Source organism: Simochromis diagramma, unplaced genomic scaffold (assembly GCF_900408965.1).
Source record: "Simochromis diagramma unplaced genomic scaffold, fSimDia1.1 OVJJ01000343.1, whole genome shotgun sequence".
Classification (NCBI taxonomy): domain Eukaryota; kingdom Metazoa; phylum Chordata; class Actinopteri; order Cichliformes; family Cichlidae; genus Simochromis; species Simochromis diagramma.
Genome location: NW_024386831.1, coordinates 12,373,113 through 12,400,335, shown reverse-complemented (window position 1 = coordinate 12,400,335; position 27,223 = coordinate 12,373,113). Strand labels below are relative to the sequence as shown.

At 39.0% G+C, this 27,223-nt stretch overlaps 1 protein-coding gene and 1 non-coding gene across 2 annotated transcripts; both read right to left on the bottom strand.

Annotated features, from left to right (window-relative positions):
• Positions 1–7,539: 7,539 nt before the first annotated feature.
• trnar-acg lies at positions 7,540–7,612 on the bottom strand. Its single transcript has one exon. It is a non-coding gene; the product is annotated as a tRNA-Arg (tRNA).
• A 6,711-nt stretch (positions 7,613–14,323) lies between these two features.
• On the bottom strand, positions 14,324–24,850 carry arsh (arylsulfatase H). The gene is made up of 11 exons (XM_040027893.1): positions 24,651–24,850; positions 23,848–24,000; positions 21,965–22,086; positions 21,732–21,854; positions 21,252–21,454; positions 19,913–20,133; positions 17,768–17,904; positions 17,383–17,520; positions 17,044–17,203; positions 16,764–16,885; positions 14,324–15,690 (listed from the first exon to the last, which is right to left on the bottom strand). The coding sequence occupies exons 1-11, from the start codon at positions 24,653–24,655 to the stop codon at positions 15,281–15,283; spliced, it is 1,794 nt and encodes a 597-aa protein (XP_039883827.1). The 5' UTR covers positions 24,656–24,850; the 3' UTR covers positions 14,324–15,280.
• Positions 24,851–27,223: the final 2,373 nt, after the last annotated feature.

The following is a 27,223-nucleotide window of genomic DNA, read 5'->3' as shown; positions in this document are numbered from 1 at the left end:
AATCACATTTACTTTTTTAAAACTTTAATTATACAAATTCATGAAAGAAAGCACTTTTTAAGGCAGTAACTTCAAATCAGTTCTTCATTATGCAGACCTGACCCCAAACATGTGATTTGCTTATTAACAATGAGTGTACTTTGTTTTTAAAATGGATTCTTATCATTTATATCTGCAAATGGATCAGGTTATAAAACAGATTAAGGTTGTTTTACAGACATTCATTATCCTCAACTACTTTTTCTCTGCAGGTTCTTGTTATATCTGTTAGTATGCAGCATTGTGCGTCGCTAATCACAGTCAACACAAGCTGATGATTTTGGTTAGTAGGTAGTTGCTCGGTAACCTGATGGCATCACAATATACAATTCATGGCAATTTTGTGGTTATAAATTAGATGTTATTGTTTAATAATTTATAAAAGCATAGATACATTGCTGCTATAGATTTTTAAATGTTAAAACAGGTCATTAAAGCTAACATTATGATGTCTGATATAGACAAGACCCTGCAAGCGAAATGTGAAAAGTTTGGTTGCTCAATTCCTGATTGGAGTTGTTGTCCAAAGGAACAAACACACAGAGATATTTTGAGTATTAAAGTAAGATTAGAAAGCTAATATGAAATGACGGAGTCAACATGACTTGGGAAAATAGATGGATGAAATGCATTGCTCCAGAACTTGTTCTGAGCCAAACTATAGTGCAGTATTAAGGCTTGGCATGTTTACATTCTGGGATCCTGAGTAAGGCATATTTGTTTATATTTTAATCAGGTGGAATGAACTTGAGTGACTTGTTTTTTTTAATTATACATTTGTAACTGATTTAGTGCCCATGTATTTATGATGAAGAAGAGTAGCCATAATTTGATTAGTTTTCAGATAGAGGAGCTTTGTTGAACACTGAGTAATCGCTGGTATAGCAAGAATGTATATGAAATGACTGACTCACAAAAGCAGCCGGTTTGACAGCAGTAAAGATCATCCAGTGAAAGGAAACTTTTGATGTTTGCTCTACAGAGGTTGTTTTGAGATGAGGTTTAATCAAAGTTTGAGCAAACACTTTTATCCTCTGTTTCTCAGAGATTTGATTGACATTCACAGTAATTGCAAAATATGTTTACATCTAAGATTACTGTGTATTAAAGTGCTTAGCATTACATAACTCTGAAGGGCAATCCAGCATGAAATCTAACCTCTTGTTTATTCACCTCAGTAACACAGTGAGGTTGCCATTTTAATTCGTTGGCAGTGGTTAAGTGTCCTGTGTTGAAACCACTGATTGTAGTATTTAGTTCAGAACTATGACATGAATGAATGTACGCGTCCATTCAGAGCACTGTAGTAACACTTCAATGCACGTGTACGCTATCCAGCTACTCTTAGTGCTCTGCGTGCAGCTGTACTTGTCAGTGTGAACACATCTATGCACACAAAATAGCATGTGTAAGTATAAAAGTATGCAAAGTATCTGAGGGATTGCAGGTTTTCTGCCAGATAAATTGCTTGTAAGATATAGCAAAACACCGGTGTATAGTATATGAACATTCAATTACACGGATGATAGCATTTCACACTAACCAGGCTTAAAGATCAGACAACTGGAAAACATAGAAATAGGAGTTCTTTAATGTCAGTGTGGAAATGCAAGTACATGCTGTGGAGAGAATATTTTGTGGTATGTTTAATACTGTCTATAATCTTTGTCAGAGGACCCACCAATCCACCATTCAGTGAAACAGCAATTTAACGAGTGTGCACCATTGCATCACTGCAACATGATGGATGGTTTGACAGGTGATGACAGATAACAGAAACACCACCCTTTTGTCACCCAATTATTGGGTTTAAATTTCTTCATTTTAGGAGAAATTTAAATTGTAACTGTCAAGACAACTTTATGATGTCACTTTAACACAGATGAGGTCAGTTGACATTGTTGCTGTAAAACCTTTTTTTGCAAAAAAAACCCATCTGAACTAGTATGGATGGAAATGTGTCGTTTGTATGATGAAAAATGTGGTGATCCGAGAAGAAGGACATGCTGAAATAAAGCTAATCCATTTACAATGCGACTCCAAGTAAATTCATGAACAGCAATTAATTTTTTTCTTACCTCAGTAGCATCTAACTGAACAGTGGAATTTAAGGTCCCACCCTGGTAGTTGCTCAGTGAAGCTCAGTACTATTAAACTAGTTTGCAAGGAACGCTACGCAGTGTCCAGAAAGTTTTCCCTTTATTTGAAAGTACATACCATCTCAGCTTCTCTTCGAAATCCACACATATTTTACTTGGCTTTTCCTCTCTTTTTCTTTAACATGCCTTTTCCTTTGGGCAAAGTAGCAGTTCACCGATCAATGATGTTTGCAGCAGATGTGAAAAGGTAGAGGTGTGTGGGTGTCAGAAAACTACACATATAACAACACCACATAAAATATACCTACTCGTTACCAGGTCTTACGATTACGAAAGGACAACCTAAAATGAACAACACATGACACATTACACCATGACATATTTATTTAGCAAAAACTAGGCCAAAATAAAGAACTGCTGACTGAAAAACAGAGAATACCCCATGATTCACAAGCTTGTTAAAAAAAAAGTCATACAGAAAGTATGTGTAACATCCTTGCAGAGGAATTCTGGTCCACTCTTCTTTACAATGTTGCTCCAGTTCATTGAGGTTTCCAGCCATTCCTTTATGCACAGCTCTCTTAAGGTTCTTAAGGTGGAATGATGACCTTTAAACTGCCAGAAGTGTAGTTTTTAATAGAGGCGATCACACTTGTTGATGAACATTTAATCAAGTGCATTTGATTATCAGCACCTTACTGCTGCTTGCCCTCTTAATTCCTTTGGAAGCCATAAGGATATATTGTTTACACACATGCTTCTGCATTTTAGTGTAGCCTTTGTTAAGTTAACAATGACTCGATATAATACTTAGAGAGCCCACAATAAGACAAAGCCAAAATCAAGCTGACGTTGCTAAAAATTGACTGTGTCATCCAAACACACATATGGCTATTTCCACTGTGCCATGCATCTCTATGTTGCTCCAAAATATAAATGCATCGCAAAATACAAATATAGGAATGTGGTTTATTTTGAGAACGCCCAACAAATCTGCTCATATTTGAGTTAGAGTTGGTAAAACAATAGTAGCCATATATTCCAGAAATCTACTGAACCTTTTTTAATTAAAGGAAAGTGAATGTGTGGCATCTTCAGTAAAAGTGAACAGACAAAGAAGAAAAGGCAGAGACAGAATGATGCATGGGTCTTTTGTTGCAATTTGCTGAAATTAAAAAAGTATAAAATTACATATATCTTATACTTTAATATTAACCACGAGTTTTGTACCTAATTAAAAAATTATAATGATTTTGAAACAGAAAAACAATGCTATTCTGTCAGTACACAGTACCATCAGAAACAGCAAGACACTGTCACAAATTGTCCCTGATGCATCTTTTGGAGTGTGTGCACAATAGTTAGAAAAGCCATGCTATAGGAACGGGTGACTGTGGCTTGCGGTAAAAAGGTTTGAGCTTTGAGTGCTCAGCTAGAGCAGAAAAGTGCTATATGAGTACTAGTCCATTTACCAGTTTGGAAAATGCTGGTCAAATGGGTTCTTTTAAAAGGGAACGACAGCCCAAAACAATCTATTTTCTTGTTCCACTAACACTTGTGCATACACGCACGTGCACATATGCACATTCTCTAGAGGCCGTTTCCACTGAGTTGTCAGAATCGGTAAGAAACAGGTGGGGTTCATGCCTGGATCATCTGAAGAGAGAAAATGAGGCATGACCCATGTGCTCTGCTTAATGACAGCAAAATCACGACCTTATCCTGCCCCTGCCTTCATCGTTCTTTTCATCTTTCCTTGTTTCTAATTCTTCCCATCCTACATCTGTTCATTCCCCTTTTACTTTCCTCTCTCACTTCAGCACCCTTCGTCTCCTTTATCTCCTCTCACCCACTCCTGGCTGCCTCACTCACCCTCATTACCACCATTTTCCTCCCATTGGAGTGACTCCGCAGTTTTTTGACTGCCATCTCTCTCACTCATCTGGTTCTCGCTCGGGGCATCACATTCTCTCTCTGCGTGTGCAGAAAAATCTACTCCCAGAATCAGTTTTATTGGACATAATTAAATGCAATATTGCCAAAGCATGTTGCACAAAGTTTAGAGGCAAAATATAAGAACCTGGAATATAAGTTGTGCACACAAAAAAAGAAATTTAACATGTGGTAAGATTTAGTTAAATAATTTTGCAAAAGTATGGCTTCACAGAGGCTGTAGTCTGCCTTTACGAGTTTCAGATAGCAGAACTGACACGTTCTTTCTGGATGGTTTGTTTCCGTGATGCCAGGTTTGTGTATCTTGAACAATCTCAATTGCCAGTGTGTAATGTCTCTCTCAGTCTCTGGCTGCTTATAGTATTCATTTAATCTGTCTCTCGGTATTATCTGCTCAGCTTATTATTGTTTTCACCTTGTGAATTTGTGCATGTGTGTGGGTGCCATTATGGCTAAATGCACTCTGGGCCAGCACAAAGGTGGTTTTAAACACTTTGGCAGGTTTTTATTTCTATTGGCAGATTTTGTCAACCTGATTTCCTTCCAACTGAGAAAGATACAGATAATAAATGTGTACATGAAGGTCGGGTTTGATGATGGCTGTGGTCTGACCCATATCAACGTAGTGAAGTGTACCCTACTAATGGAGGCCAAGGGGGTCACTGGCCACCTCTCATTCATACACTCTTTATCTGGTGTATAAATATGAAATACTTCATGAGATTTAACTAAACCTTTACTAGTACCCTTTTCTCTCTGCCAACCTGGTACAACTAATCGCCACATGACCATATGCCCAACCCATCCTTAGTTGGGTGTTGGTTGCTTTGTTTCCTGCCTCACAACTATTCTATTTAAAATCTTGTTTCCATTAGATTTTATGATGATACTGATGAAGGCCACATGCTGAAAAGTGCTGGTCTAACAATAAGGTTGTTTCTTATACTAAAACTGTTGCTGGAATTCTTTGGGTTTTTTTGTTTTTGTTTTTGTTTTTTGCCAGAAACCCTTTTAGAGTTATTTGATTTACACCACCATCAGGCTCCCTGCGTCCTTAGGTGAACTTTGTTAACCTGTTTGGAAGTGTGCATTTTCAAAAGGGACAAATACTGTGAGCATAGCAGTCCATCAAAGACCACAAAGGGGCATCTCAGCAATGCACTCAGGTTCATTGCCCCTGAAAATTAGAATGGGTTAAAGAAAATCTCATATAACTGAGATATTTAGATGCTGTTGCTGTATGTTAAATGCACTTTTCTTTTTCTGTGGTTAATCCAGAGTGAATGTGGGCTAATGTGAGGCTGTGCATTGCCAAAGCAGCTGGTTGAGGGGACTCAACCTTCTACTTTTAGTGTCGCAGAGCTTGTGGGATCACAGGGTTAAAGTTTTTGAAGGAATTATATTGTTCTTTATTGAAAATGAAATTATGATTTGTTTGGCATTCACTGTTTGTTGTACTTTTCTTGGTACTTTTTCTATTCAGACCTTTTGATTTTTCAGTGTTGATCTGTAGCCAGGTTCAGGTGTTTGCTCAATCTCAGAATGAAAATATTGTTGTCTGGATAATATTAAATCCGTCTCTGGTGAGCCCACTTCCCTGATTTACAGTCAAGGCACAGCTCTGGCTGATTTTTTGCAGACAAAACCTTCCACGAATTGTCGTGAGACTGGGCTCTGTCTAGCCATATCTCTCTATCTCAACTCAGAGCAGAAGCTTCTCCTGCTTTGTAACCATCTTTTTCCTCCTGTCTGTACTTCTCCTTTCTAACTCACAGATAAATCACTCATGTCTTTCAGTCTACTTCATTCCCTGCAGACTCCCTCATCTGGATAAAAAAAAAAAAACACACAATGCTTGCTGCAGACTGAAGCCCTGGTGTTCCCTGCATCTCTCTAAAACATCAAATAACTGCCCCCTGTGCAGTGGACTTCATGTTCTCATTGGATTTTAGCTTCTCTTTTCCCTCGAACTATTATGTTTTTCCTCCATGTATCCCTTCTGTCTGTGACTCCTTCCCCCTTCTCTTCATTCCTCTGCTTCATCACCCCTTCTTCTTTTCATAGCCAGAGGGGCTGTCTCCATCCCAAGCTGTCTCCCTTCATCTTTCTCCTCCCTCCTCACATCAATATCCCTCAATCTCTCCTTCTCCCCGTAAATAGAGTGACCCTTCAGAGTGCTGTCGCCTCTCTGCCTCCAGACTCTTCACCATCTCTCTTACTCTCTCTCTCCTGTGGGTAAACATGACCCATGCTTCGATCATCCTCTTGTCATTTTGTCATTATTATGCCCTCTGAACTCCTCTTCATCTCTCTTTATGTCCTCTCTCTTCGTTTCTTCGCTCCGTCTCTCTCCCTCTCCTCCCTTGGTTCATCTTATTCTCTTCTTCTCATCTCTCCAGCGATGACAAATACTTCACTCACTCTTTGGCTATCTCTCAAGAAAGCCGCCTCTCCTTCTTACTCCTTCAATCTGGTGTGTCATCTCGCTTTCTCCTTGAAGATGACATGGCTATCCCTCTGTCCTTTCATTTCCCCTAGAGAGAATGACCCACACATCGACACCAAATACTCAAAAAGTACATATGCTTGTTAAATATCTTTCAAATAAGAGAGCTTCAGCTCTTCTGGGAATGTTGTTGCTAGGCCATAAGATCAGAACGGTTGCTCCACTTCATCTCTCTTCGAGCCAGTGAAGTTCTCACACATAAAAAGAAGGGAAATTCTGTTTTATTGATCTTACCTTATGCACAGTATCTGTTGAAGCAATAAAAGGTCTTCCCAAACCTATGGGTGTAAGATTTCACTATTGTCCACTATTGTCTAAGATGTTATAGTAACACAGCACTCAGATTACTGGTAGTGGGCTTAATGTGAAACTGAACCAGTAGCTTAGAAATAAAGCGGTATTTTACCAGATGACGGGCTCTGTGGTAGTTTTACTTAGGTTGTGTATCTGAAGTGTTTTCCAATCAGCAGCGGCTTATGTATGAACCCAGCAGTATTAGAAAGGCTTGTTCAGATAATGGGTCAGCTGCCATAGGTGTAATGCTGATATAAAACATCAGGTTGTTCAATTTAAAATAGTTTCCAGAACATAAATGCTAAAATGACTTGGTTTCAGACAGGATCAGCTGAGAGGCAGTACACGATAGGTAAGGAATCATACAAAGCTATTCAAGGGTATTCACATTTTTTTAATAACATTTTTTTTTAAATCCATAAGATTAATCTATTAACCAAGGTCTTTAAAAATAGTGAAGTAAAACGTTAAATCAGAGTGGCATAAAATATAGTTACACAATACACAAAGGCACTGACTGCAGGACAAGGGTTTATATATTGTGTAGATTTCACTGTATATCTTGAGACCTTATTCTACACTATACGGATAAAAGAACGAGGTGAGATTTGTTAGTTCCAGAGATGGGAGATTCACAAGAAATAGCGCCGAGCCAGCCAGGAGTCGAACCTAGAATCTTCTGATCCGTAGTCAGACGCGTTATCCATTGCGCCACTGGCCCTACTGACCGCACTGGCGAGGTGTGTGTGTTTTTGTTTTTTTTTGCTCAGCTGCAGGGGCGCGATAGAGCAAAGGGTTCCGGGTGTGGTGTCAGGAGAGGCTGACCCACACAGCTGTTCTCCATCACCTGGTCATGCTTTCCTTACTTCAGTAGGATGCCTGGACCCGACGGGGAAAGCTGCGCTACAAAGCAGCTGGAAAGCTAGACGAACAAGAAACAACTTGTAAATAAAGTCATTCACGTGTCCCTAACGCTGCGTGCTTCCGGTCATTTCTACCACAGTCACACTTCTTAATCTTTGAATTCAGGTATTTGCAGTCCCTTTGCCACAGGTGTATTAAATCAAACACCTCGGCATGCATTCTGCTTTTATAAACATTTGTGATAGAATGAGTTGTTCTTAATGGCCCACTGAAAGTGTGGTGCTGTAACAGCGTGCAGCTATTGTAACAAATGCTGACGTGTATAATATGTAAAAGACTCAACAACTGCAGAGTTCCAAACCTCCTCTGGTATTAACATCTGCACAAATACTGTGTGCCAAGAGTTTCATGGCATCCAGTTTTCCATGGCAGAGCAGATCCTATAGGTGTGATGTGTAGTTGGCCCAGTCCATATATAGCCTATCTCACTGTCTCATTTCCACTCTTTGTAGTCTTACAAATATATAGGACTACTTTCCTTTATCTGGACATTATCCCTAAAATTAGAATGATGCTGAAAAATGAGTTGATGCATTCATTCATTAATTCTAGCCTGAACTGTTGTAATTCATTATTAGCAATTTTTTTTAATGTTCTTTAGAAAACCCTTCACTTAGTCCAAAATGCTGCAGAGTTTTCTTCCTGTTAAATTCAAATTTTTTCCTTCCTACTATTGCAAAGCCCTTGCTCAGGTGGCTCACTTAATACTGTAGGGTCTTTTATTTACAATATAAAGTGCTTTGAGGCAACTGTTGTTGTAAATTGGAGTTATATAAATAAACCTGAATTGAGTTTATCTGTCCCTGTCTGCTTTTGAAGAGATCAACCTCTTCTTACGATCTGTGACACTTTTATTTCAGTTTTCTATCCTCCACCCTTGTGAGACCTTGAGTTTTAGGTCAACAAGTCACAATTTCTTTTCTCCCATCCCTTTTTCACTCTTAACCACAAAATCATTACAGTACTTTCTCTCCTATTACATGTTCATCTTTTTGTCATTCTCTCTGGTATGACAAAGGCTGGCCCATACTTCAAGAACAATTTCATTCTCTTTATTCCTCCCTCTTACTCTTTCCCTCGCCTTTAACTCTTCTATAAAAACATTTTTTGTTCATTTTGTGTTCAGCCGGTCCTCCTCTTGTTGGTCACACCTCAAGCACCTCTTGTATTGCTGTAGTTGCCATCTTCTGTTCCCATTATCATATATTTCATCACACATTACCCATCCCTCCTTCACTGACCATCCACCATTTCTGCATTACTCATTCCTGCTCTGCTTCCTATTGCCTCAGCTCTCCACAAGCCTAGACTGTCAGGATGAGTTATAGAGGGGATATGTGGTCAGCGGGGTTATGAATGATTCAAACAGCATTTGCTTGTTTTTTCATATTGTTGGACTAAAATCGTAACATTATCAATCTATAGGGGCGTGTTGTACTTTTTGGTTTTTTTTCTTGTAATGTTAACTTTCTTATTTGAGTTTTAAATGCAAGTTGCCCTTGGTGGCATAATATAATAATATGTGTAAATAATACTAAAGTGCTGTGTAAGTATTCCTGGAGCTACTTGCAGTCCCTCCACATTGTTTAATTTTGATAATTTAAATTTCTGTCCTCTCTAAGTAATGAATCTTGGCCCCTTAGCCGGTAACTGTGTTTGCTAAACAATACACAGATCCCCTGGGTGGATATTGTTGAATTAATGGCTGTTTTAAAAGAGAAAAATAGTTTTGCATCCATTCCTGTGAAAAGAAAATTCCAAAGAAAATCACTGTGAAAAAAGAAAGATTGCCTTAAGTGCTTAAAGGTTCTCAGTTGGTTCCAAAATCCCCAAATCCTACGACCATATGGTATTTTTTTGACCTAATTGATGTCAGAATAAACTGAGTAAACAGCCTCTGGAAACTAGAATCCAAGACAATAAAATGAAAAACCCTAAAAGCTGTCGTGTCCCACCTTAATGAGTGAACATATGTTTGCAGGCCGTACATGTAATTTTTAGGCCTGACTGAGATCACTATGACATCTGCAGCTTGCACTGCAATTGTGCTGGTGTGGGCTGCGTGTGTTTTTGTGTGCAATGAGCTTGATGTGTCAGGCATATGGGTGGGTTGTGCTTTGAAAAGTTGTAATTCTCCTAAATTACATGCACAAGTCTGAAATGTCTACTAACTTTGTGTAATTTTGCATTTTGCTGCTGCTAAGGTTTGATTTTTTCCTACCGAGTCAAAGAAGCATGTCTTGGCAACCAAACACTAGATAGCTGTTGCTCTTGAGTGGTACGCTGAAAAACAAGTGAAAGTGCTACAGCCAAACTCTGTTGGTTTAAGAGGCATAAGGACAGGAAGAGAGGTTAAGTACAGTGTATGTATGTGTAATGGGTTACAATTGCCCTATTAGCCTAGTTATTTAGCTATCTGCTTCTCATCAAACCCCACTTACCGCACCATCTTCTCTCATCAGAGGAGCTAGATGTTAAAGCCGTGTGTGTAGATGAGCGCATTAATGACTGAAAGTGTTTGTCATTAGTAGCTATACTTCGTTAGTGAGAAAATGTGTGTCTATAGGTTGTGTGTGCTTGTGCATGCTGTGTAAGCTTTATGGTTTAATTATGTGTGTAAAGAAGGATATACGTGTGTGCTGTTGACATGCCACTACAAATGCTCTATTCCCTGCCTGGAGACTTGTCCCCTGCAAGAGGTAATTTTAAACATATGGTATACAACATGACACATACTTAAACCACAGACTCTCTGCAACACCATACACACACACACACACACACACACACACACACACACACACACACACACACACACACACACACACATACACATGCATACAAAAACCTAGCATGGTCTTGTGCAGCACCACTTCGCTGCAGGTCTTTGGGATCAGTATAAGATCTACAAGGGCAGCGTGCAGACATGCAGAGATTGAAAAAGGCTTAGAGTCAGTACGAGTTTGAGTGTATGTGCATGTTTGTGTGCAGTGAAAGTTCCCCAGCAGAGATGACATTTCATCTCCTGGAGCCTATCTCACGTGGTAACAATTGTGCCCAGTCCTGCTGGCACAGATTATACATACATATGGTCTAGGTGTAATATGTAATGCACACAAATGTGCCAGCTGCATGGACATTTGGGGTATAAACAAGCACACAGCTATGCATGCAAATATATTGCCCTTTTTCTCTGCATTAACACATACACAATGCACACACAAATCCAATCAGCACTAATAGCAGCTCGAACATCTCTTCTGCACTAAAAGCCTCATCTATTGACAAACGTGACTCTCTCTCTCTCTCTCTCTCTCTCTCTCTCCCTCTGCCTGTCTCTTCTTTTTTTGTGCTTCCTAATGTAATAGTGTTGTAATGGTTTGTAATTGCTGCTTTACCATGGCAATCTATTGTGGTAGATGAAGCCACACTTGAACAAAGCAGACCAGAGCAGCAGGCAGCAGATGAACCACAGAGACTTTCAGATGTGTCCTGTTTTCAGAGATAAGTAGATAAATTAACCAGAAGGAGAAATGGATAGTCACCACTAACTGGTGGAATAGCAGTGGTTTTCTTTTGGACTCACTGATCAAAAAAATGTTGCCGCTGGTCCTGGGAAACATTGCATTTGTAAAATCTTGACTTTGCTTTCTTCTCTGCCCACTTTTTACGATTATGCTGTGTGCGTTTGATTCAGTTCCCTGGTCATTTGGCTCCAGGCCTTTGAACTCATGGCTGATAATATTAGAATTCCTTTTGAGGAAATATTAAAGGAATAAATTGATATAGGAGAGCAAAGAATACACGCTGTGCTGCACTTGAAATGTTGAATGTAATGGCATATGCTGTTTTTTGCTCTCCAGAGCAATAATATTGTTAACAGTTTCAGAGTCTGCATTCATTGTCATAAATTCATGTTTGTTAGCAGTTCTTTTCTTTGAACTGCTAACAAACACCTTCTATGTTTATGGGTCTGCTTAGACTGAAGCTATTAAAGGTCGAAAGGGGGTAGGTGGTAATGATTATGCAGACAAGCTGATGGTTGTTACATAAGCTGATAACATCAGCTGTTGTAACAACTAAATGCTATTCCACATTAGCTGACGGTTCAGCTGACACTCTTCTGTGCAACCTATTGGCAAAACCTCATATAGGACACACAATTGACACACAAAGTTGCTTTAGCCTGGCTACTGTTCCTGCTGCACCTGCAAGCAACTTTGCAACCTACCTCCTGCCCAGGTTCACTTTTTCTGCTGTCATTGCTCTTTTTTGTGCTGGGGGTATTGTATTGGTTTTAGATTCCCTGCCTTGTCTTTCTCTGTATGTGCATAATAACACATATTTGGCATGATGGGTCTGTCCTTAGACCCATCATGCCAAATATAAACTATCACACATGGAATAACTGTCCTGCTTTTACAAAACTGGTGCTAAGCGAACTGGCTCTAGGACAACTTATATGTTTTCAGTTGGTAATTGTTTATCCATCTGCTTACAAGCAGCTTCATGAAGCCTCCTCTGTCACTGAGCAAGTTGCGAGATATGGCTGGTAGGCAAAGGGTTTAATATAGGTTTCAGTTACTTCCTCCTGTGGTACTAAACTTAGTAATTTCACTGTGGCATCTCTATAATCATTGAACTGCACAATCCCCTTCTTTTTTTCTGAACCTAAGTATCAAATCACAACCTTTTTTGTCTCTTTTTGTGTATATATACAAGTGTTTATCGTCCAGTGATTGTTGTTGTGAATGGACACTAAAAACATGTAACTGCATTGAAGGTATCAAAAAAGTGTATTTAGAATAAATTATGAGTCTTTTTATCTGCTGCATTGTTCGTATGCTGGGGTAAAAACATAAAAAATGAGGCAGCAGTATAGAAAAACTAATTTGAACAGAGCAAATAAAACAGTTTTGGACAGAATATATATAAAACACTTCATAATGTGACATTGAAATGGTCAACATATGAACATTTTCAAAACTGAAATTTTAAATGTCATAAACAAACATATCTTCATTTGACATGTCTCTAAATTGAAATGTTAAACGAAACCAACTGACAAGACATAAAGCTGAATTTCAACAGCAGATTGTCAGAACGTTGTCTTTTATGCTCAATATCACCAAAGCCAAAACACCCCATATAGATATTAGTATTTTAATACAGGAGAGCTATTTCCAGTTTGCTTACGTTGCCGTACAATTTTCCCATCATTTCATGCTCCACATATGTTTACGTGTGTCAAGCAGTGGGTTGTAAAAATGCTTTATGGCGTCCCAGGAAACACTGACCTTTCCAGAAAACCACTGATCTGTTCCAAACAAACATGATATACCGTGCGCATGCGTGTTCGCGAGCGTGTGTGCTTTTGAGCTTGCGCGCACGTTCATGTTTTTAGGTAGTTGTGTGTGACATGATGTACAGCCAGTAACATTCCACCCCACAAGCCATCATTAACTATGATGTACAGCCAAATGTCGTTATGTATGGTCGACTGCATGATTTACTGTTAGAGTCATAATGGAGTGGCCACTGTAATGAACTTGCTGAGTGTTTGATGTACGGGTCTCTGCTGGAGGGAGAGAAGTAAATACTACGGCCATGATGGCAACAATTACTGTGATGATGATGATGATGAAATTTCTCTCGTCGCAGACGCAAGTTCAATTTCTAGAGGGAGAGAAGGAGGACAAAAAGGAGGAGGAGATGAGTAGACGAAGGAAGTGGGTAAAGAGAGGAGGGAAGGAGGGGGAGCAATTATAGTGCTGCTGTAGCAAACTTTGATGTTTTGACAGCCAGCCACTGCTGGAGGGAGACAGTGGTGATGATGAAGATAATAAATGGTGATGACACTGATGATGGAGAAGTTCACACAGTCTTTAAAGTCTTTTATTATTGAAGATCTGTGGAGCCAGAGCGTGCCAAACTAGGTCAACCACCCACCCTGCCTCAGTGTCCTTGAGCACTGGAGTTCAGCAGATGACTTTGTGCTCTGATCTTAATGAAAGGGTTTTAAGTGTTTGCAAGATCAAAAAGTATTATTATGTAACGAAAATGGCACCGTTGGGAAGGAAGGAGTCACAGGTGAGGATTTCCGAGGAGAGCACAGACTTAAGGCCACGAGGAAACGTCAAATGATTTCTGGTAATGACTAGTGTTAAAATCTTAATTGAAGTTGATACAATATACTTTACCTCATTTGCGTATTTAAGACTTACTTTTGTAATGTAAATATACATAATATTCCTAATTATAATAATTATGATCATTACTCCACAGCATAGCAGCCTACAGTGGCAGAACTATAATCTCACACTTAACCCTTAAGTCTTCTGTTTTAAAGCTGGAAAGCGCTTCACCAAACCAAACACAGTCTGACTTTGCCCCCTAATGGAACACAGCCTATATTACCTTCTAGAGCAGTTTTACCTCCTTTTTCTGCACTGCTGGATGAATGAATTAACTTCATTAAAAAATAAATTAAAAAAAAAGACAAGAAAAATACAATCAATTCATTTTTATTTACATAGCTCCCAATCACAACTTTAGTCATCTCAAGGTACTTCCCATTTTACATAATGACTCTAAAACACAATAATGCCCTCTAAGCAAACACTTGGCACAGTAGATTAAAGCAAATAAATAAACATTCCCTTTTAACAGGAAGAAACCTCCAGCAAAACCTGACTCGGGGAGTGTGGACATCTGCCTCGACCAGTTGGAGTAAGGAGAAAGAGAAGAGCATAGAGAGAGACAACGAAAAACAGACAAGGTAAAGCACAATGACCTAACCAGAAGACTGAATGCAGGCAAAATCATTAAAACTCACCGAGCTTTTTCTTTTTCCTTCTTTTATATAACAAGCACGGCTAATGTTTTTCCTATTATAAGATGCCCTTTATTTCTCAAGGGCTTGTCAAAGTGGATGAATGCTCACGCTTGACTTGGTGCCAAATACACTTCCTGATGCAACCCTCTCATTTTTCCGGGCTTGGAACCGGCACTAAGGCTACACGAGCTTGTGACCCCGTGAAGCTGGACTTGTCTCATTGCATGTAAGGTGAATGTGGTAACCACTACACCACGAAGCCACTTTTCCCAATACAAATTAAAAGCACTAATTCACTTCACTGAATTATTACATAGCTAAATCTTCCTTGACTCCCTCAATTGCACCAAAAATGTAGATTACGGTATCACAGGTATAGTCGTGTGGAGTCCTTAGTCCACTTCAACACTAATACACTTGGTTCTGGATTATTTCTAATTAATTTAATTAGTCATTTTTCAGCTTCTCTCTTCATTTCCACACAAAACACTGGTATCTTTAAACTGAAAATGCTAGAAATCCAATGAAAAAACAAAAGCACTAATTAAATTATTAAACTATTTTATTATTCGATTTTTTTAAACAGCACCTTCATGAAACCAAAGTCGTTTGTTTCAACTTTTGTCTTTCTTACATATGAGTTGTGTTCTCTTTGCATCCACAGAATGGAAAAGTCCCACAGCAAGGCTGAAGCCAGGGTCTCCACAAAATCTTGTCCCAAGTCAGTTGCAATTCGACGCCCCGTTCAGCTGTATTGGCCTCTGAATGAGCATCAGCAGGTGCCTGTTCATTTGGGAGCGTGCTTTTATGTCTCTCCACGGCTTTGGCGGTCTGCTCAAGGATTTCAGCATATCGGGGCTCAGTATCAGGAGTCAGAGGCCGAGACTCTGAGGGATCGTGGAAGAGGTTATACAGTAGCGGCGGGTCATGGTGAGTCACATGCTCTCCATGACAAAGGCAAATCTTTGTGTCATAGCAGCCACTGGCGCCCGGGGGGAAAAAGTTGGGAGTGAAGAAGTGCACCTTGAAGATAGAGTCACCTGTATGGAAACACACATCGGTGAAGATATATCAACATAGAGTGGCAAGACAAAAAGTGAATTTTTAAAAATTATCTTTATATATAAATGTACTGAAATCAGGTCAAATCTTCATCGAGGTCATAATCATGACAAAACCATCAATTTGAACTAGTAGCACACAAACCATTACATTGTTCTTATAGAAAAGATTATTCAAATTAAAAAATGACTAACTAGAGTCAGGAATTAGCAAAAAGAGTCAAGAGTCCAACCAATGACACGTAATTATTTGCAACAGCCTTACTTTGACCTTTAAAAATAAACATTTCAGGGTTGGAATTTACTAAGAAAATAAATAAAAAACACAAAAAACAAAAACCATCTTCTGCTGTGACGCATGTATCCCAAAAATTGATTTGGAAAGACTCACTGTCATCAATCATTGATTTTTATGAAGCTGGAAAGGTTGCAGCTCTAGAGTTTAGATATTAATCAGTCTACAGTGAACAGTGAACCAGCTAAAGGCCAAAACAATCACTGAAGCATCTATTTTAATGAGTCTAACACAAATATTAGGGAAGGTTTGTATATGAACTGATGAACTGTGCAAAGTTGATGTTCTGAAGTGGGACAAAGTTTTTGCTGCACTTAGAAATAAGAAAGAAGTTTTTTATGTCCCTCACTGTATTTATTCAGCTTACAATATAAGACATAATAAGAGCACATATAATATGGATGTACTTATTTTATCCTTTAGCCAAAACACCAGACACACCGTCAGCTATTGCTACTACTGTAGGCTAATCCCATCACGTGGTAATAAAAAACAGGCTGATGTCAGCATGTTGCGATAAAGCATCAATGTTTTATTATAGCCTTTGCCCTTCGGGGAGCAATTGAGGTCTCTGAGTGCTGTTTTCTATTTCAAGTTTTTGTTACTGAGCACTAAAATTTATTTTGTTTATATTTACAGATCACATTATTTAAAAACTTTGGGAATTTTTGGCATTAATATCCCTAACTGTAACAAGAAATAAGGAATAAAGAATCAAAAATGTTGATCTTCTAGGTTTATATATGTGTAAACTTACTGCCAGGTGGGTGCCAGCGCACTGCATTCAGGTAGATGCCACAGTAGTGGAACATGAACTCGTGCTCTGATCGTGCAACTTCCCCCTCCAACAGCGGCATGAGGTTATAGCCATCGGATTGTCTGGAATAGAATCACAAGAAAGAAAGGAGGTCAGAACGATGGGGTAAAATACAATCGGAAACTGTTTTAACCTTTTCAAGAAAACGGGAAAGAAACAACACTCAGTTAATACAATTACACACAATTTAAAAAGCACTTGTGGGAGTGAATTGATATACCTGTCTGGTTGTTTGTCCTTGGCTAAATATTTAAGGGTGGGATACAGATCCATGAGGCTAGTGGGTTCATCCACCACTTTTCCTGCTCTCAGCCTGCCTGGCCAGCGGAAAATGCCAGGTACCCTGATCCCCCCTTCCCAGCCCCCCATAGCTTTCCCACCTACATGTGAAACAACAGGAGACATAATAAAACACAGAAATGTGATTTTTTTTTTGGTTTTGTTTGTCAATAGTACGCATGAGATTTAAAATTCTACAAAAATGTCTGAATGCCTGCTATAAAATCTTTAAAGTTTGCAATTTAATATCAGCAAAAAAACAGCTTGACACATTGTTTACCTTTATAGATGCCGTTCCAGCCTCCTTTCTGCCCAGTTCGTGAATCAGAATCTTCCAGATGCCCACCATGATCGGATGTAAAGTACATGAGAGTATTGTTGGCAATGCCAAGGGAATCCACCGTCTCTGTAATTTTACCTAAAAAGACAAGCGGCATAGTAAGATAATAGGATGAGGTTGATTTCAAAGGAAAATTAAGAACTGCACAGATTCCTAATTGGTGCAGAGCAACTGATTCATTGAGATCTTGCTTTCATACATTTGGCCATATTTTGTAGTGATTATAAAAACATGGATTGCTGACTGCCACAAAGCTACAAGCCACTGGATAATATTTAACATTGCATGCACATGGTGGCACACTTATTTCACCACCCTCACTCACCAATCATCCAGTCCACTTCTTCTAGGTTGTCACCGTAGGCACCATGCCGACTTTTGCCAGCAAACTGTGGTGTTTTAAACATTGGCGTGTGGATATGGGCCAATGAGAAGACTAGGAGGAATGGACGATCCACATTCCTAAAGAGCAGCAAAAAGGAGTTGAACACTCTCTCAAAGGCCTTTTTTATCTTTTTAATTATTGCCTGTTTTCTTGTCATGGCAATGGGGACAAGCAATTTCCTGTCATTGTCAACCATAACCAACAATAATCTAATCCCACTCACATAAATTGCCCTGTGAAGCTGAAGTCTGATGCAAACTAAGCCACTAGCATTGTCTGTGTGACATTTGATGCTCTATATAGAGTTTTTTTTTTTTTTTTTTTTTTAACGGCTTCAATGAGTTGAAAACAGTTCAAGTGAATCAAAACAACACAGGTCCACACACACAAGAATCTTAGGGCGTTTTCACACCCAGAGTTCATTTATTCTGGTGCGAATCAGTTTATGAGTTTATAAACTTGCATCTTTTTCCAGTGTTTTAGTTTGTTTTCATACAGAAAATAAAAAAAATAAAAATGACTAGTTGCTAGTCCGTACAACCGTTTGTGTACTTTGCACATCTATGATACCTGACATGCCTCAGAATTCAAAGCATACCTGGCTACAGGAAGGAATTTAGGCCATGCTTGAAGCATACACCAAGCTGTTGGGTCAGATTCCGTTCACGCCATAAACAAACCGGTTTGGAGTTTGTCTGGAACCAGACATAGACCACCACCTCCGAAGGATCTCTGTGGGGTTCTTTTTGTCACGTGGGTGCAATTACTATCTTCACATCTGCACAAACAGATGATTTGTGCAGATGTGATTTAAATGGACTGTAGGTGTTAAAACACCATTAAATGTCCCCCAGTCGCTGAGAGAAGCTGCAGATTTTGTAAATTTTTTTTGTTTTGAGTTCATTCAAGCCATTGCTTTCATAAAAAATGTTCCAGTCGTGTTAACTGATGATATGAAAGTTATCATTGTAGACACTGCCGATTACCGTGACCAATCTTACGTTGAAATTTACGTAGCTGCCACAAATGGGGTATGGAAATGAAAAACTGTTAAGAGGCAGAGACTTTTGGTCATTAAACTTAACAATAGAAACAAATAAAATAAAACTATAATTAAATAAATTAAATAAAATTAGGCAGAAAATAAAATAATTAACATTATCACTAATAATGAACATATGGCGATATGAACAAAAAAAAAAAAAAAAAAAAAAAAAAAAAAAAAATCACATAATCCAATAAAAATCCAATAAAAAAAAAAAAATGAGAAAAAAAACTCAAATATTTTTTTATAGATCCTGTTTTATGATTTATTTTGATACGATTTATTTTGGTAATGATCCCTGTAATAACTATCTGAAATAATGAATGTCCTATCCATCCATCCATCCATCCATCTTCATCCGCTTTATCCGAGGCCGGGTCACGGGGGCAGCAGCCTAAGCAAAGAGGCCCAGACCTCCCTCTCCCCAGCCACCTCCTCCAGCTTATCCGGGGGAACACCAAGGCGTTCCCAGGCCAGCCGAGAGATATAATCTCTCCAGCGTGTCCTGGGTCTGCCCCGGGGCCTCCTCCCGGTGGGACATGCCTGGAACACCTCACCCAGGAGGCGCCCAGGGGCCATCCTTGTCAGATGCCCGAACCACCTCAGCTGGCTCCTTTCGATGTGGAGCAGCAGCGGCTCTACTCTGAGCCCCTCCCGGATGGCCGAACTTCTCACCCTATCTCTAAGGGAGAGGCCAGCCACCCTTCGGAGGAAGCTCATTTCTGCCGCTTGTATCCGCGATCTCGTTCTTTCGGTCACTACCCACAGCTCGTGGCCATAGGTGAGGGTAGGGACGTCCTAATTAGTAAGAATCATTTGAACGTGCACTGATGTCAGTCTGAGTTCAAATGTTAAGGTTAATTTCCTCACAAGGGAAACAGAAAATTATCAGTATTGTTGGAGATCAATCAGCTGTAACTCTAACATAAATACATTCATATCAAGGTTAACTTCCTTGATAAGACTGCAAACAAAAGACTACCAGTAAAAGTCTCTGCACAAAAGCCATGTGATTATTTGTTTTGCTCCACCACTTTTACCTCTTTATAAAGTTTTGTGCTTCTCCCAGCAATCTCTGGGGCAGTGTCTCCACGGTCATCGGCTGTTCGATTACTTCTTGGTTCCTCATAATGATGCAGTTCCATGTTGGCAAGAACTTAAAGGGCACATACCACACAGCGGTTGCTAGGATGCAGAGAAAGAAAAGTAGTACCAGGAGCCACAGGCCGACTTCAAAAAGGCCACACACACGGGCACACACCTGAAAACATGTAGCACATAGACACACAAAGGCTGGATTCAGAAAGATTTGTCTGTTTGTTTGTTCTTCCCTAATGACAATGTTCACAGTTATTCCCGGTTTACTTCTAGTATTTTTAGAAAGCCTTTTGGTTTTATAGTGGTTTTCTCACCTTAGGTTCTATACGCAGGAGAACAGATTAGGTACTCAGGTAATTAGATACTCGTTATGTAATGTTTGCCAGCAACACCTGATTACAAACTACAACTCCAGAGATTATATATAACTGACTCAGTCCTCTCTAACATTTAACCATATTTTCTCCATAACAGACATTTTATTGTACAGATATTACTCCTGGGACCCTTCTCTATTAATTTACTTTTGTGCAACTTCATGATACAACCACTAGATGGCATCAGAAACTACCATGAAAGTTTATTATTTTCCCTTAGTGAAACAAGTAGTACATTGTGTCCTTTGTTCACACTAGAACAGAAAATAGAAAATAGTTGTATTTGTTAACATTTGACGAGGATGAAGTGGTTCCTGGTTTTTGTATTTGCTTTTAATTGTCATTTTTAATGACACAGCTAACTGGTACCCCCTGGTTTCTCCTGGGAATACCAATGCTGCAGGTGAGGTACCATCAATAAACGTTCACGTGTTAACGTTTTTCTTTTTTTCTAGAATGAGTTTCTGGGCGGCGTAACTGAATTTCGCATTTGCAGTTTGTGTTTCCAGTTTGTGTTTTTTTTTTCTCTCCAACCTCTTAAGCACATGTCTAAGTGATTACACACATCAGTTAATTTTGCTTTGGGGCAACTAGCACAACGACTCTTTGTTTTCCAGTTTCTTACTCATCGTCTAACAAGGATGTTGTATCCCTCAGGATTTCTTATAATTCCATTCTTTTCAGTAAATATGCCTCTGTGAGACTTCTTTAAAATAAAATGTACCTCATTATGATCTTGTTGTTCTTGTTACGATTATAATTGTATGATCATGCCAGGTCTCTCTTGGAAATGACATTTTTAATCTCAGTGAGATTTTTACCTGGATAAATAAAGGATTAATAAATGAAAAAAGAATGTGTGCAGATGAAAACAAAGATAAACTGACAGAAAAATCACACTTACGATTGTGAGAAGTCCAACTCCGAGCAACATGGTCAAATTTTGGAGCGCGTGCTGGAGATCTACCAGCACGTCGCTGCCCTCTCCAGGCACACAGTCATTGAACAGGGTGAATGGTAGACCATAGAAGTAACTGAAGCCATGCTGGTTCGGGTGATGACAGTAATCCTCTCTGTGTTTGCAATTCACACCCAAGTGCCATTTACCTGTAGATATACAATGAAAATGAGATATAGAAAGATGAGATACCAGAACCATAAATCCTGGGTATGTTTCTTCAGATGAGTTACGGTGCATACCAAATGCAAACCATATGAATTTCAAGTGCTGCCAGTGCCATCAACCTTTTCTCACTTTCACTGGTAAAGTGAGGAAATGCTGATGTCATCACAAATTGCCTTCTTGTGCTCAATAAAACATCCCCGGTGTGCAGACCTTTAAGTGCCATTTTCCAAAGGGCCATAGCACATTATGTCATCTCACCCACTAGACCAGTAGTGTATCCTTGCTGCTGCAGTCTCTTAGCAAAGGTGGTCTCACTGGGTGCAAGCCCTCCTGAACCTCCGAGGAACAGCAGCACCTGGACACGCCCTGTGCTAACCATTCCTAGTCAATAGATGCACACATGCACAAAAAACAAAAAAGGTTAATCAAATATGGAACATGGAGTTTGTCCAGGTTGCCACTTCCTGACTGAGCGTAAATATGTCTGTTACCTGAGCGGATTGCATAACGGCCCGTCATAAAAGCAGTACGACTTGGGGTGCAGAGTGGAGCAGCTGCAATGTGCTGAGTAAGCTTCACCCCCTCAGAAGCAAGTCTGTCGATATTTGGAGTTCTAAAGAGATTGAACAGATATGATGAAGGGTCTTATCAAGTTTAAACAGAGACACATTTTTTTTTGGCTGGATGCACATTCAGATTATTGGTAATTCTGCTCTTCAGACTGAAAAGGAATGGGAGATCAGCCACAGACAAGTGTGCTAGTTTAGCCTGTCCCTGCTGCAGATTGCACTGTTTTGAAATCAGTTACAATATGGCACGTATTATATTATTATACACATTTAGCACATTGTAGTAGCAAGTAAATGAGCAGATCACACTGTGTGTATCACCTCTACAGGATTTTTTTCCTGCTAATCACCATTGTGAAGATGTGTGATGATGAGGATTTAGGATGTAGTGTGAAGGAGTATCTCATTAACTCCTTTAGCACTTTAACAAGGAAAGACTTGAAAGAGAGGGTTTATATGATGGCGCGGGGACTGAACTTTCAAACGATCACATGTGAGAAGTCACTTAGTTAACAGGTTGTGCTAACGTCAGCGAATGCTTTTGCAAGTTACACCACCAGGATCTGTCATACGTAATATTATAATAATATTATATTATTTTGGTTTCCATGTACCCCAGTTTTAAGAAACTAGAGACACACAAATATTCGTGTATTTAACAACATTTTCAAAACTAAGAAAGCTGTATTTCTGTAAAATTAAACAGTGGTGATAACAATATGGCCTATTAATATTTTTTTTTTAATGCTACATTACATAAAGTCTGGAATGGCTTTAAAATTGAATGAACAGACATATTATTTGGTATGAAGATTAAAATTAACTTTAACTACATTACATGCCGTTTTTATTACGGACTTAAAAGAGAGTTTAGAGTTTAATACAATTCCCAAATATTTATGACAGCCTACAACCTGCAGTTTTTTCCTCCAGATATGTAAACATTAGATTGTACAACAGACGCCTTACTTGGTGAAAAGCAAACACACTAACTGAAAACAAGACTAATTCAGCCATATGGAAACATTTAAGAGAACATCTGCAAGTTTGTTGGTTGTTTCAGTTTCACTATTACTATACACAAAGAACAGTTCATGCTTGTGTGTAATTAGCAGTGCCATGACATTCACCTGTGATACAAGACTGAGAATAGAAAATGTTTATATTTGCTTTCAACTGAAGGCCAATTTCACTATTACCACTGACAGTGTGTGACTGGCTGTGTGCTTTCACACATTTTTGAAAAACATTGGATTGAAAACATTAATGCAATGCTGGACGGCATTAAGGTCAGTGTGAGATCTGTAGTCCTGAGTGAAAGAAGGACAAACTGTTTTGATGACCTGTCAGAGCCAGAGGAGAAATGCATGAACACAATAACAAAATAGAAGTGAAGTGCACGTGCAGACAATAGCAGTGTGTACGAACACAATTAGAAAGGCTAGCATGGGTGGGGAAATGACTGAAGTGCACCAAAGAGATCAAGAACAACTGTAAAATGCCCAATAGTGCTCAGACACTTGTAATTTTATTAAATGTCTGACTTCTTTACTTGCTTGGGTTATGGGCCATTCTCATGGTGTGGCTTTGCAACGTTTACTAAAGGATCTGAAGTAATTCCTCAATTGTAGTTCCTCACTATCAGCTAGTGTTTCAAAGTGTATAATTACTACAGAAGGTTTTTTAAAAATGCATATGTCCTTTAAAATTTATTTAGCCAGTAATGAAATTCTAGAAAGGTGAAAAAATAAACTTAACAAAGAATAGTGGAGCGAAACACACAGCTACACACATTTCAGACTTACCTAATGGTGTCATTACCGTAGCACCCTATATCACCAATTCCTAAGTCATCAACAACCATTAGAACAAAGTTGGGCTTCTGGTCAAATCCCTTCCCTGTGACATCACGTCCTGTTGTCAGGAGCAGGAAGAGAAAAGGGACCAACAGGACAGACCTAAGAGCAAAACACTGGTTATACATCAGAAGTTCTCTTATATGTGATTTTAGACTCCCCCTTACTCCCATATCTTGACAATCAGGGGTCAAAGAAACACTGACATATTTTCCGAACCCAAGGTTAGTATTTTTTTTTATCATCATTGGTGATTAAGACGTCGATTATTCGATATTTAAATAAAACCTATATAAATTCATCAGATTTCTGGACTCCGTATTAGGTTTTGGACTTCGAGCAAATAAAACTTACGATTTCACTTTGGATTTCACTTGTGACGTGCAACTCTTTTTTGTTTTTTGGATCACATGTCTTACATTTTATATACCAAACCTTTTTTTCTTAATGTATCAACGTGATAACGATTCTTAGTTTTGGTTATAAAACGAATCCAGAATATGACGCGTCTACTGCTGTGATACGTGTTTTGCAACAGTGGCAAATGTGTAAAAAAAAAAAAAAAAGTGACACATAGGTGCTGCTGCTCTGAAGCTCGGGCTGTCAGGAGAGCAAAGGTGAAATCAGATAGGTGCCTTTTATCTTTTGTTTTAATTTGAGCTCTTTCAACGGGCTCTTACCGTAGCTCGTGTGAAAACAATTGCATTTGCAGTTGTCTCGATAAGCAGAATTTGTTTTCCATCCGAACTCACCTCATAATGGGGTTTCACATTCATGAATCCATAAACACAGGAGTTCCTTCTTAGCTAAATTCGTTGGCCCCGCCTCGCTGACTGTACAGTACTGTTTCAAGTATGAGCGCAGAACCTTTATTTGTACCGTAATGTAGGACATAAAGGCACAAAAAAACTGCTGTGGCCTGCAAGTTACTGGTCGACACCCCTTGTTTTTGTCTCATACTTTAAAGGTGCACTTTTTTACGGAGCCCCGCAAGGGACACGGGAGAAAAAAAAATTACGATGAACTTTTGCGAGATCTCGCAAAACAAACTCGGGATCTCGCAAAACTTTGCGAGATTTCGCAAAAGTCCGTCTTAATTTTTTTTTCTGCCTTGTCCCCTGCGGGGCTCCGTAGGGCTCCGTACTTTTTACATATCTTTATCTACTATTATTTTTTCAAAGTTATGATCAATGAATAGTTATTCAGTCCAGTTTAAAGAATTAAGTGGTTTAAGTGGTATGGAAATGCAACATGTTGCAAACTATAATGGGAAATAGATGTCAAAAACATAACTAAGCTCTTTTATAGTATATAATAAACTCATGGACTTATAGGGCATTTGCTATACCTCAGAACATCTATTTGTGAGGGATATTTTTACACTAAATTATTCTCTTGTATTCTTCATGACTCATTTTATCTCGATACCAAAACAAGACCTTTCATGAGAAATCATTCTACCTGATTAACTTGTTGGGCGCAAACTCTATTAGTCACTACCTCGTCTCCATAGTCACCTTCACTGCTTTGTTTAATTGGACGGCTTACGGTTGGTGTGGGCGTAATGCCCTGGGGGGGGGGGGTACCAAATGTGTTCATGAAGATAGGTGTGTTTGGCTTACCAACAAAAACATTATGGAACTTCCCACATTCTATCTCTGAGAAACTGATCAGGTGTGTCTTTATAGACCTGTCACAATAAATCAGTTGCAACGGGAGAATTATTATTGTGTGGCTGTCCTTCTATAAATACCTGACATATCTTAGATTTTTTTTCTCACTGAACTTTATTAACTTTTCGACAGATCACATACACAAAAAGCCACAAACACAAAATAGAATAACCTTTACTGTATTTATATCGTATGTATGGTAAAATAACAGTAATTGAAGCTTACTCATTGGTCACAACCACATGCTCATAAGACTCATAGGGCATTGGTGTTTACCATACAGAATTGCACTCCCTGCCCACTTCATTAGGTACACCTTACTACTAGTTGGACCCCCTTTTGCCTTCATAGCTGCCTTAATTCTTTGTGGTATCAATTCAACAAAATGCTGGAAACATTCCTCAGAGATTTTTGTCCGTACTGATATGATAAAATCATGCCGTTGCTGCAGATTTGTTGGGTGCACATCCATGACAACAATCTGCCGTTCCACCACATGCCAAAGGTGCTGTATTGGATTGCGATCTGGTGACTGTGGAGGCCATTTGAGTACATTGAACTTATTGTCATGTTCAAGAAACTAGTTTCTGATGATCTGAACTTTGTGAAATGATTTGTTACCTTGCAGGAAGCAGCCATCAGAAGATGTATACACTAGTTATAAAGGGATGGACATGGTCAGCAACAATACTGCGGCAGGCTGTGGGATTTCAGTGATTCTCAGTAGGTATTAAGGGCTGAAACTGTGCCAAGGAAATATTATATTTGTTATAACACCACCATTTGGCCTGAACAGTTGTTAGAAGACATGATAGATCCATGTTTTCAGTTTCAGTTTTCATTGTCCAGTTTTGGTGAGCTTACATGAATCCTAGCTTCACTTTACTGTTGTTAGCTGACAGCAGCAATGCCTAGTGTTTTTTTCTGCTGTTAAATTGCAGATAAATTGCACTTTTGGAGATGCTCTTCTGTGTGGCTTGGTTGTAACAAGTGGTTATCTGAGTTACTGTTGCCTTCCTATCACCTCAAAGCAATCTGGCAATTCTCCTATGATCTCTGACATCAGTAATGCATCTTCAGTCAGAGAACTGCTGCTGATTGGAACTTTTCTCTTTTTTTGGACCATTCTCTGTAAACCCTAGAGATGGTTGTGGTGTTTCTGAGTTTCTGAAATGCTCAGACAAGACTGTCTGGCACCAAAAGGGTAGCTTAAATCACCTTTCTTTTACATTCTGACACTCTGAATTTTAGCATGTCATGTTGACCATGTCTATATTCCTAAATAAATTAAGTTTCCAGCATGTGATTGGCTGATTAGAAATTTGTGTTAACAGGTGTACCAGATGAAGTGGCCAGTCTACATGTTTGCCATTAGATTTGAGCACATTAACAAACAAAACATACATTTTAGAATTAGCAATAAAAACAAACACTGCTTTGACTAATGGGAAATCTAAATACTAATGTATTTTGGCATAAACCAAAGTAATTGTCAAACTACAATAACTTTAGATGGTGCTAATTCAATTAATCTTCTGGTGACCTTGAATGTCCGTTCTACAATAATCCATTACATCACTGAAGAGTTTTTGATGTATACCAAAGTGATGAACTGGTCTATCAACAGTGGCTAAAAATGAAAGAAAAAGAAA

Excerpts from the sequence above, each read along its gene's own strand:
- arsh (XM_040027893.1), bottom strand. Across the intron at positions 22,087-23,847 it reads TACGGTAATGACACCATTAG|AACTCCAAATATCGACAGAC; the intron begins GTAAGTCTGAAA and ends CAATCTCTTTAG. Across the intron at positions 17,521-17,767 it reads AGAAGTGGACTGGATGATTG|GTAAAATTACAGAGACGGTG; the intron begins GTGAGTGAGGGT and ends TTGTCTTTTTAG.